Source organism: Micromesistius poutassou, assembly GCF_964030765.1.
Source record: "Micromesistius poutassou genome assembly, chromosome: 13".
In the NCBI taxonomy this organism is placed as follows: domain Eukaryota; kingdom Metazoa; phylum Chordata; class Actinopteri; order Gadiformes; family Gadidae; genus Micromesistius; species Micromesistius poutassou.
Window position 1 is genome coordinate 12,410,303 of NC_140283.1, and position 12,372 is coordinate 12,422,674.

At 46.7% G+C, this 12,372-nt stretch overlaps 2 protein-coding genes across 5 annotated transcripts in view; one reads left to right on the forward strand and one right to left on the reverse strand.

The window, feature by feature from the left end:
• mob2a (MOB kinase activator 2a) overlaps nt 1–5,977 on the forward strand; it is a 48,442-nt gene extending 42,465 nt beyond the window's left edge. For all 4 annotated transcript variants that reach the window (XM_084477399.1, XM_084477400.1, XM_084477398.1 and 1 more), the window contains exons 3-5: nt 1,211–1,304; nt 4,948–5,072; nt 5,376–5,977. In XM_084477399.1, coding sequence (XP_084333525.1) covers nt 1,211–1,304; nt 4,948–5,072; nt 5,376–5,686 — 530 coding nt within the window. In that variant the 3' untranslated portion in view covers nt 5,687–5,977. The remainder of the gene's footprint in view (nt 1–1,210; nt 1,305–4,947; nt 5,073–5,375) is intronic.
• Nucleotides 5,978–7,844: 1,867 nt separating this feature from the next.
• On the reverse strand, nt 7,845–9,871 carry kcnj11 (potassium inwardly rectifying channel subfamily J member 11). The gene has a single exon (XM_084477087.1). It carries the CDS (start codon nt 9,349–9,351, stop codon nt 8,191–8,193), a length of 1,161 nt encoding a protein of 386 aa, XP_084333213.1. The 5' UTR covers nt 9,352–9,871; the 3' UTR covers nt 7,845–8,190.
• Between the last annotated feature and the right edge of the window lie 2,501 nt (nt 9,872–12,372).

Here is a 12,372-nt window from a genome sequence, read left to right on the forward strand (position 1 = left end):
GGAAACATATCTCCTTCTTTCATTTTGATGATACAGCGTTGCATGACAAATTTGGCTTTGGCTGAAACCCAGCACATAAGATGGCTTGCATCAGTCTGATAACATACTTCTACTTAAAAATGCGGCCCTTTAGGAGATTTCTTTCTCTGATGTCTTTAATTGAAACAAAGGTACTTCACACAACACTTCCTCGTACTGAAAAAGTATGTGCGAGGTGCATGTTATTTTCCATAAGTAGAGCACCTGTGCTGTCAGAAAGACCTGTTTGAGAGACAGGCTGACTAAATTACCAGTGAATGCGTGCTACGATTGTAGCTACCGCCCTTTTCCTGTTAGTCATGTTTTCTAGCGTGAGGTTAACACGAGCTGCTTGTGTTTGTCACACGGTGGGATCTGATATGACATGCTTAGAGAAATGGTCCATTAGTGTCATTAACACACTATCTTCCCCTCTTGGGGTTTGGCAGTGATGTACGATTTCCTGTTATTGAGGCCAGGCCTTGATGAGCAGCTAAGTCGTTTGTTTAACCATATCATTTATACCATGATATAATAATTTCATATTGGAATTGTTGAGATGCGGGTTCATGTTGTTTATGGTTTGTGTTTGATTTGTAGTATCATCTCATCCTATTTAATTACCATGGACATTTTTTTTAGCATTTGACATTATTTTTAGATTCTAGATGGCAACCTACAGATTCCAAACAGAGGGCTAAACTTGTTAATATGTGTTTTTTCTTTGCATGCTCTTGAATAGAGCTAGTGTTAGGTGTGAAATTTCTCTTTGCACAAACCAACACTTGTTTCTTTTGAAGAACCCTGCATTTTTTAAAGCAGCATTTCTTAATGAGAACTTGAAAGTGGGTTGTCCAATGAGAGCACCCACACTGGCGCCGCCATACAGCCGCACTTTGACCACCAGCACTGCTCTAAACCTTGGCCATGTGCCAGCCTCCACTGCCACCCATTATTTTTAACAAAGAACAACAAGTATGCGGTCCTTTCTGCTGCACGCTGCTGCCCCACCCTGCGCTCTGTGAGCTGTCTCGGGCATGACCTGCTTTCCATTGAAGCTCAGCTGTAACCGACTCGGACCCAGAGTGGATCTGAAAGCCACCGACTTGCCCCCACACTTGCGTGCTGTTGTATTTCTTTTGTGTGATATGTGCATCCAGATGGACTCACTGTGTGGTGCTTCTTTCCCCAGCAACGACATTCTTCAACCTTATCAACCTGCAGTACAGCACCATCTCAGAGTTCTGCACTGGGGACACCTGTCAGGCCATGACGGCCTGCAACACGTGAGTACTCCCCTTCTGTGTTTGTCGTGTTGTTCTTCATGTCTGGCGCACCGCCCCACCTGGGGAAGCCATGTTAATGGGATCCACGCCCCTTTTAATGAAGACGCAGAGGAGCGTGTTGAATTGCAGTCGGGACTAGGCAGGGCTGATGTGCCTCTCGATCCTAAATCGTCTGTACCGTACATGTCACCAACCTATCCCCCAAACGAAACTATGAAGTGTACAGGGAAAGCCGTGGATCTAAGCACAGCCCGCCATAAATACATGCATTTGGGCTTTTTGTGTGCGTGAGTCCCCAGACATGGTAAAGCACTCCCTGTCTGCCTGGGGTTTTATGGACAAATGCCATGGCAGTCTCATGAGGACCACCGCACCGTTTACCTTTCGGGTGGTATTTGCTCTTGTTCCTCCCGCGTGGGTCGACCCCTGGGCGTAGAGCTACAGTAGTAAAGAGCCGCTAGACACTTGGAACACAGGGCCCTATTCACTGCATGTTAACAGAAGGGCGGTGGCAGAATGTAAGTATTTATACAGCTAGTTTACTCTGTCTGGGTGCGGCTCCTTCTGTATGTATAAGAGACCCCCCCTCCTGACCCTTCATACAAAATCAAGAGAAGCCAGATTACCCACTGCAAGTGGCAACAACGCACTAAACATTTACTAAATGTATGCACAAAATGTATACCCACATTTCATTCTGGATACACATAACACATGAACACACATTTAACATCATTAAACCAAATGAAACAGGAACCGTAATGCATTGTTATGAACAAATGAAGCGACATTTATGTATACATTCATTCAATACACAAACATACACAACACGTACACATTCTATGCACATAGACGTATATGTTTGACACAAACATTGAGGCACATTGTTCAAAATGACACATGTGTTGGAAGGTCTTCCCACGACACAACAGGCGCACGTCATAATAACAGTGTACACACAACAAGACATGGGCTGAAAAAATGTCCCTGATGGCTCCGTTGACAAGGACAAATAAGACATGACACAAGTATGTTTCCAGAGGCCTTACCTCCAGTGACCAGGACCCACACCGTGAGAAATGAACAAACTCTGGCATGTCAATCAACAGGGTCTGAAATTCCTCACCATTTAATATTTGGTTTGCTATTCTGCGGGTCGTCAGCCTGGGTCTCGTTTCTGAACTCTTGTACGGATGCATGGTACTAAAGATTTATTTGGGTACTAAAAACGCGTTTATTGTAGCGATAATGTTAACCATTAGTTGAAATGAGCCATGACACTTGGGCTGAATATGTCATATAGACTTGTATGGTAACTGGATACTGGACATAAGTAATGGCAACAATATGTTTGCTGTATGTAGTTATTATCTATAGATGGATGCATAAATATCTCCTTCTGTTTAATGTGCTTTTTCAAACATTATTTATATTAAATAGTTTAACAGAGCATGCATCAGCCCTGGCTATCTATCTAGCTACTCTACTTTTTAATGCATACTTTTATGGCCTTTCCTATTAGAGGCAAAACGGTATTCTAGCCACAGAAGATGAAGTGCCCAGGCCCTCGCCAAGCCTTGAGTTTCCATACAGGGTCTGCCTGTTGCCCCGTCTGTGTCAGAGAATACAGCGTGGCTGGCCCCTGCCCCAGGCAAAGCCCAGCGCTATTTTAGGCAGAAAATGTTTCCATGAGCTCTGAGGCAGCGGAACCATTTGGTAGTTATTTAGACTCATTGTGTGTGTGTGTGTGTGTGTGTGTGTGTGTGTGTGTGTGTGTGTGTGTGTGTGTGTGTGTGTGTGTGTGTGTGTGTGTGTGTGTGTGTGTGTGTGTGTGTGTGTGTGTGTGTGTGTGTGTGTGTGTGTGTGTGTGTGAGTCTGTGTGTCTTTCTCTCTCTTGTATAGCAGCGTTGTCTATATGACCTTAGGTCCACGTCAGCGTTTCAGGGGTTCTTGTTGTGGTTTTAAGAGCAGTGGGTAGCTTGGTTAAAACAGGGGTCTAATCCTGTGTGAGCATTGTCCAGCCAGGTTCCCAACGCTGGTCCTGTTGGTCAGCCGTTGCTTCTCTGTGGGGTCAGAACTGGGCACGCTCGACATTCCTCAGGATTTGTCATGTCTGCCCCCGCCGCCTCCCATGGCCCACATGGCGAGCAAACCCTCATCCCTAACAGACACAGCCCGGCCGACACCTCTCTTCTGTGCTGGCCGAGACAACGCCGCACAGCGATGCTGTTTTCTTTCCACAGATAATTGGCTAATTTACATTGGGTATTACATTGTCTGTTTACAGGCACAATCTCTGATTATCAGCCGCAATCCTGTGTGTTTTGCGTGGTGTGTGTATCCCAAACATTTTGACGGTTGATTGTGCTCGCTGTGAGAAGGATCCAACTCTTTCAGACCTATTTGAGAGTTGATTCCTCTGGCTCTGGTACGATATTTATGCTCCTCTTTCTTCCGCTCTGTTCCCAGAGGAGCAAAGCCCAAATGGAGTATCATTTGTCAACTAATCCCTGCAAGTCTGCCTCTCCCCCCTCCTCAATTTGCTAGTGAGATTAGCATGTGGCTAGTTCAGCATTCAACCTCCTAGCTCTCTCCTCGGTTACACGGTTCTTATAACCGGGTCGCCCTATCCGGAAACGTTTGACCAAGGGGAGAATCTCTCTCTAGAAGCCTGCATGGCCAAGTGTCTCGTTACCGCGGACCTGAAAGGTCCGGAGCATTGAGGTCGCCAAGTCCACTGGAATACAAATATACAATGGTGACGTGCCACTGCTTATGACAGGAGCTGGTTGTTTGGAGGGGAATAGTCCAACTGTGTCCTGAGGCCTGGCGTATCTGCTGACACGGCCAAGTACATTTCATATGTTTGGATGCAATCTAATAATTTTTAGTCTGGATATCATGGTTTGATTGTGTCTTGTGTGTCTTACACACAAGACACACAAGACATCAACAAAACACAATTGAGGATAAAAACACAATAAAGTCCAGGACTTATTTCCATTGTGGTCCTCACATAAAACATCAGGACAGGACAAGACAAGCCACGACAAGACACTCACAGAGTGTATTACAATCAGTAAAAAATTAAATACATTTTTATCAAGAGGATTATCAAGTTATCAAGAGGTTATCAAGAGGAAAGGCTTGACCTCCCAGAGGTCAAGCCCACCTCTAAAGGGAGCATGCTCGTCTTCTCTCCTCAGGCTACTTCCTCCTAGGGACGGTCCGGCCAATCAGAAGGCTCCCACGTCACACAGGTTTTCCCAGTATGAGGCAATAGTGGAGACTCTGATTATGGTAGACGATAGACAGGTTTAAACAAATAAATGACTCGTTATATTCAGGGAGGTGTGTGGGTGTATCATCATAACACAATTTAAGTTTTTATTCACAATAGTATTTATCTTCATTATTTTTCTTTGATTCTTTCGATTTTTTTCAATTCTGTTACTGTTGTCTTTTTCCAAATCCTGTAAGGGCTGACACATTCATTTCACTGTACATCCTGTGTGTGTGTGTGTGTGTGTGTGTGTATCTATGACAAATAAAGCTCCTGAATCTTGAATCTCTCTGGCGGTGGGCGGTGACCTTGGCATTGATAGCACGCGCTAACCAGCCCTCGCCTCCTCTGTCCCCGCAGGATATACTACTGGTATGACGAGAGGGGAAAGAAGACCAAGTGCACCGCTCCGCAGTACGTGGACTTTGTCATGAGTCTTTGTCAGAAACTGGTCACAGATGAGGAGATCTTCCCCACAAAATACGGTGAGTGCCTGCCTCCGGTAGGCCTCCTCTGCAGCCTGTTCCCCCCTGACTCACCCTCTCTAACTAAAGCAATGTCAAAGGTGCAGCGCTGCCCCCTGCTGGCCCCATTGGAGAATTACTAGAAGTGTGGACTATCAGACGATGTTCTTTAGACTCGTCGTCACTTATGAAAACGCTATAAATCCTGCAAGGGGAGGACATGATGTCCCATGTTGGACCAAGGACAGTACATCAGAATAACTGGTGGAGTGTGCGGCAAAAAAAAAGCCTAAACGTGTCTTTCTTACCGCTTTTCCCTTGCAGGCAAGGAGTTCCCCAACTCCTTCGAGTCGCTGGTGAAGAAGATCTGCCGGTACCTGTTCCACGTGCTGGCTCACCTCTACTGGGCGCACTTTAAAGAGACAGTGGCACTGGACCTGCAGGGACACCTGAACACTCTGTACGCACATTTCATCGTTTTCGTCCGGGAATTCAACCTGGTGGACCCCAAGGAGACCTGCATCATGGACGACCTGTCCGAGGTCATCTGCACCCCGGCGCCCCCCGCTCCCCCGGCCCCCTCCTCCGCCACCACCTCCTCCCCTTCCTCACAAAACCACGTGACGGAGAGATGAGCAGGCCCTGGTGGCGGGATGGACCATCCCCCCCCTCACCCCCATCCCCCTCCCCCCTTCCCGCTTCCACAGGGTGGGGAGGAGAACAGATAGCGAAGAGAGAGAGAGAGAGAGAGGGGGAGAGGGAGAGGGATGGAGGGAGAGAAAAAGAGAGATAGTGAGAGAGAGAGAGAGAGGATGCCTGGCTCCCGTTCCCTGGCTCATGGAGCCAGCAGGACCCGGAGACCTTCCACTTGCCCTATGTTTTGCTCTGACACCCACCAAGCAGCCGGACCGCAGAGGGGGAGGGGTTTTTCTTGTCCTGGGGGGGGGGGGGGGGGGGGGGGGGAGGAAATGGGGTGGCGGGGAGGGGAGGGGAGGGGGGGGGGGTTTGTCGCGCCAGCAGGAAATGGCGTGAGTGTTCCTCCCCAGGGGGCTAAAAAAAAAAACTCCCGTCTTCTCTACACTTAAAAAAAAAAACAACTAGGAACAACAGAAACTATTTGCGTTTTTATTATTTTCTTGTTTATGTTGGAGTTTTATTCAGTTGTCTTTTTTTTTTTTTTTCTTTTCTCCTTTTCATTTTGTTTTTGTTAACCCTTGGTCGGGGACAGTGTGTCGGTGAGGCCCTCTCTCTGTGCTCGGCCTAACACGGCGCAGGACGGCCCTCTGCTTTGCTTTGGAAATGCTATTGTACAGTGTTCATGTGTCATGTGTGGGTGAAACGCATCTCTATTAACCCGTGGGCGCGCCACTACCCTCTAGTGGCGCTAGTCAGAATGGACGTAGAAGGCCACCGTGCTGACCAGTAGGGAGCCACATTATTGCCTAATGGGGGGTGGGTGGGGTAGGGGGGCAGGGCGGGGGGGGGGGAGATACTAGCCAATCACTGTTTGTGTTGTTGAAAGCGCTTCCTACTCAGGATATGAGAGATTATGTCACTGCTGCCGGAGGGAGGCTTCTCTCTTTCTCTCTCTCTCTCTCTCTCTCTCTCTCTCTGCCGTGTTTCTTTCATTTATTCCGATGCTCTCTCTCCCTCACTTTGTCCCCCCTCGATCTCACGTAACACGAAAACCGCTCCCCGAGTTCTCCATATTTACAGATGTCGATGATGTATAACTACAGTCACATATTTACCAGGTGTATCCCCTTCAAGCTGACCTGTCCTAGTAAACCTACCCATGTAGGGTAGCATATACATATAGTGGCAATGCCACTGGAAAAACGGGGAGAGCGAAAGGAAAAGCTAAAGATTGTATGATAGAAGATGTAATCTCACCAGAGAGCCGCTAACTACCAGGAAGACTGCACCGCTCTTGACCCTGCGGCCCGGGGGGGCTGTCGCCGGCCCCCCTGGGGCTGGGGCCAGAGCTCCACACATGGGGGTGCGCGGGGGGCGGGGGGGGTCCCCTAATCCCCTCTTCCCCCCCCGCACCCCAGTCCCTATAGCTCAAGGACAAGGACATTCTGCAATGTCCGCAGGCCCCAGCGGGGGGGTGGGCGGGGGTGGGTGGGCGGGTTGGGAGGTTGAGGTGGGGAGGGGGTGCTGGGTTATCTGCTGCTCCTCCGGTCTACTCTGCTGTTTCTGTATCACTGAAGTCCCAGGAAATGACATCGTCCTCATGGTTCATCCGTAAACGCCAACGCAAAACGTTTAACCTCCTTTTTTTTTTTTTTGTTTCGTATTAGTTTTCTTTTAAAGATGGGATTTTTTTTTTCTTTTTTCATTCAGAAAAAAAACAAAAGGAAATGAGCTGACTTCATAGAAGGTGACGGTGTAGACGGTAGTGATCGCGTCACCGTCATCACACATGTATAGAAAATGCACAGTCTGCTTGGACTTCACTGTACACAGCATGGCCAGCAGCTCCTCTCTGTGTGGAGGACGGGTGGATGATTCTCCTTTTTAGTTTATTTATTTTTTTTGTTTTTGTTTGCAGGGTTCCTCAGTTCTGGCTTTTATTTTTATGTATTTTAATTATTAACTAAGTTAAAAGCAATTAAATATTTTAAACTCTGCAGATTATAATCTAATAAAATACAGAAATGCCAAATGTGTGTCGGTCTGTGGTTGTTTCTCTCTCTCTCTCGTGTGTGTGTGTGTGCCCTGTTCTCTCTTCAGTTGTGTATCCAAACAGCACCCAAGATCCAAGTTGATGGCATTTTATATATATTAGACTTTATTTGAGGCAGTATGTTTACACTTTGATATGCATTCCTTACAACATACACATTGTCAAAAAAAAATTTGTCAATCAGAATCTGCCGCATCTCATAGTCCACAGCATTCTATGCAGGGTAATAATTCCATGCAGAAAGAGAAAGTCCTGTTTTAATTCAGCATCAATCCAATGGGCAAGAAGAAGGCTTGTAATAGTAGTAGTGACCTCTATTTAGATCTTGTTATTCGTTTGCATGCTTCATGGAGAAGAACAACAACTTAACAACTAAATGTCAGTCTTTCTTGAAATTTTATTTCCAACGTATAGAAAAAATATGGACCTAACACCTTTAAATAGATGTCGCTAACTGATGAAGCTCTGCTGTTTATGTACGGCGCCAAGAAGCTTCCGCTTTCTCACCGGCGGCCGCGAGGTGGCGCCCTCCTTCATCTTAAAGTGCGCAATACCTCCAGTCTCGTCGAAGGTCTTTGCGCTGCAGCACGGCGTCGGCACCCGCACGGTGTGGCCGAATTTGGAATAGTCCACTGCGTACATGCCCTCCTCCTCGGAGACGGTTGGCACGAACCGCTGCCCCCACAGGATCTCCTCCGACACGTACGACGTCCGCGCCTGAGTGGTGATGCCCGTCGTCTCCACCACTCCCTCGAGCACCACGATCACCTCGATGTCGTCGTGCTGCAGATCCGACGCCGACACCTGGTACAGAGGACTCTCTTTCTCGATCACGTGGCATATGATGAGCGGGGACACCAGAAAGAGGCCGTTCGTACCGATGGGGTTGTCCAAGTGGATGTCGATCTGGTCCAGGGGCACCACCTCGCCCTCGCTCGTGCTCGTCTTCTTGACCACCTGCATGCGCACGGTGGCGCTGATGATCATGCTTTTCCTCAGGTCCCCAATGCGGACCATGAAGCACAGCTTGCTGTTTCGGATGGAGATGACCGCGTGTTTACTGAAAATCAGCGTCTCGGCGCGCCGATTGGCCTGCGCGGTCTTCATGAAGATGCAGCCCAGCATGATGGCGTTGATCACCAGCCCGACGATGTTTTGGACGATGAGAATGATAATGGCGGACACGCATTCTTCTGTGACCATCCGACCACCGAAACCGATGGTGACTTGGATTTCTATGGAGAGGAGGAATGCCGAGGAGAACGACTGGATGCCCGTTACGCACGGGATAAACTCGTCCCCTATCTCATCCAAGTCGCCGTGCGCGAAGGCAATGAGCCACCAGATCATCCCAAAAAGGAGCCAACTGCAAAGGTATGACATCGTGAAGATGATCAGTGTGTGGACCCATTTTAAATCCACGAGGGTGGTGAAAACGTCCTGGAGGAAGCGGCCCTGCTCACGGATGTTCGTGTGGGCCACATTACAAGTTCCGTTCTTGGCGACGAACCGAGCTTTCCTCTGGCTCGTCTTGAACTTGGGCTGCTGGACCTCTTCGGACAGGCGCGTCAGTAAATAGTCCTCTGGAAGGAGTCCTTTCCTGGACAACATAGCGCTCCCATACTATGCTCACTTTTCAGCTTTGAAGAAACTGAATCGCAGTCGATCGACTACAGGGAAAGGAGTCGGTCGGTCACCCTCAATGTTGAAAGCTATGCGCGCCCCCCTCACGTTACCGACTCACCCTCAGCCCCCCAGATCAGGCGTTAGTCGGCTGGTCCCACGAGAAGACCCCTCACTCGGCATGGCAGTTGTCCCTGTCACTCATCTCAACACTCCGGCCCGGGTCCATTGTAAATCACCGGAAAGTCGCGCAATTTCCAAAGAGATTATTTAATACATATAAATAAAGACCAACGTATATCTATACCTGAATTCACAGTAAGGGATGTGATGCTAAAGAAAAAGTGCGCGCCCGCGGTGTACCTTTGGGTGAGAGGGTACTTTTCAAAAGCTACGCCCCCTCCCTCCCCCTGCTTAGTCAGGCTTTTCGATTAGCCTGAGAAACCCGAGAGGGGGACATAGAGCGGTGTTTAGTGTCGGAGTGAGAGCGGTCCCCCTCCCTCCCTGCTGCTCAGTTCCAGTCAAATGCCCTCCCTGCAGGTCCCAAGCAATGCTCAATCTGCATACTGTCTGGAGTGTGTCACAAGAAAACAATAGTTTTGTTGTGATTTCATTTATATTTCTTTACAGACAGCTGTGTGCGAAATACCCTTCAATATTCTGGGGGGTCCCCATCTCCCGATTGTTGCGCAATATCGATCTAAATTTTTCTCATGTAGTAGGCCTAGGCCTATAGCATAGGCTACTTAGCAGACGTCAAGGCGCAAAGTCAAAGTAGGCTACTTTGTGGGCGGTTCTATGGCGCTGTTGCTATTATGACGGCGAGATAAATGAACTAACATGCAATAAACCAATGAGAGTGGCGTCTCCCATCCCCTTTAAGAGCCAGCGCATTTTGACTTGACGAGTTGATTTTTGACAGCGCGTTTGCAGTCTCCGCTGAGACAGATGAATTTCAAACTTGAAATTGCTCAGTTTAGCCAAATAATAGGCATAATTAACACATGGAATAGCGTTTTCTTCTCCAACTTGAGAAACACTGATTCGTCATGTAAATTGCGGCAAAGACAACTTAAAACATATGCGGACGCGGTCCTCGATGGCCGCAACTGTGGGTCTATTTAATGATATGCGGCAATAGGCCTACATTAACAAACATCGTTTGTTACCAGTATTGTATAGCCTACATTATCGTTGTCGACTTGTGTTGATAATATGCATGTGTCCCCCTGTTAATATACATCGCCATGGACTGCATTATGCGTTACGTGTTTAATTTGCGGATGGGCGCGCACACACACGTGCACCAAGCATCATAAAGTTGTTTCATATCACAACAGTTTAGTCTATTTCACGTTTATTTCATAAAAAAAACATGCGTGCAGGTAAAAAAAAAAACATGTAAAAAAAATGATACAAAAAAAGATAATAAAAAAATGATATTAAAAATAATTATATAAAAAAAATATTTAAAAAAAATGATATCTTTTTTTGACCTGCGCGCATGTCCAAAAACAACCATGCGCGCGCATGTCCAAAAAAAAACCTGCGCGCGCAGGTCAATTTTTTTTTTTTATAAAAAGTAAATTAAAAATAAAATAAAAAAATGTATAAAAAAATATATATATATTTTTTATAATTTATTTATATATATATTTTTTTTTTTTGATTAAAAAAATTTGACCTGCGCGCTTGTTTTTTTAATTAATGAAATAAACGTGAAATATACATACACAGACTAAACTGTTGTGATATGAAACAACTTTATTTATCTTATAACCAAGTCTCATATAAAAAAGAAATATGGCCTTGCTTTTTCTTTGCAGAAAAATTAAAAATTGCAAAAACACCAATGATCATTCATAATGTTTGTCAATCAGATGCTTATTAATTTTCTGGGGAACAGTCAGCCTCCTATCAACTGTATCAATCTGTCACGGCTTTCAAACATGAAAATATGAATTTCGGGATGCCAATGACTTCAAGTTGGTTGTGTTTTAACCGGTGATTGTTGCGCCAAACTGTTTACAAAGGGACACTTGCTTGCGACGCAGCAAGCGCCTGCTAGTTGACCTGCCGGGCGGGACGATCAGTACTTCCCCACAGACTGTATCATTTGCGCCGGAACACGCCCCTGCTTTTCGCCGACACGCCTCTCCAGGCGCAAGTGTAATGGTGCCTGGTTGCTGCGGGGGAAAATCAGCTTTGCGCCGGGTGCAAACTAGCAACGACACATGCGTCGGTGTAGAAAGTCAATTGCGCCGGCCGCAAGATCGGGCCCTTCTTCTGTTCGGCGCACATGGCTAATTTGCATACGCGCACAGGACTGGCTGGTTCCGCTTGGCAAAAAATAGAACATATTTGTGAATAAATGTTTAAAATTCTGAATACTGGACATGGTGAGCTTAAACACATTTAAATGACCATTACTGACAATAAAATATATATATATTTTTTTTTTGGACGAAATTTGAGACCCCCTTCAAATTTTGCTTTTTGAGGCTTTCAGGGGGTCTCATGGGTTAATCGGGGGCCCAGCCCCCCCGGACCCCCGTATTTCGCACACTGTTTACAGAGCTTCCTGAAGGAGATAGAAGAGATCCTATCGTCAGGATATTTGCAAAGAATTTCCCTAACAGATATTGCAGGTGCTTGTCTAGAAGATTTTAGCAGGGGGCCCAGGTGGGGCTCAGAATAACACAGGGGGAGCGACCCACAACACCTACTCTGCAGAGCGGTGCAGAGAAAGTATGCATCACACATGACACGTGAAGTATTGCATCTGATAATCAGCCCTCAAACTAGAACAATACCAATGTGTACAACAAACGACATAGACTTAAGTCACTTTCCCCCTGCCACCCCGCCTCCATGTGTATCCAGACTTCTTGGATGTTTTCTTAGTGCCTAAAGTTAAATAGTTTCCATCGATTGACACCTTTAATTTTCCCATCGTGACAGGCAAGGCAAAAGAGTGATAAAAGTCACACATATTAAAGTGATAATTTA

Coding starts and splice junctions, on each gene's coding strand:
- kcnj11 (XM_084477087.1), bottom strand. CDS start 9,351: ATGTTGTCCAGGAAAGGACTCCTTCCAGAGGACTATTTACTGACGCGC.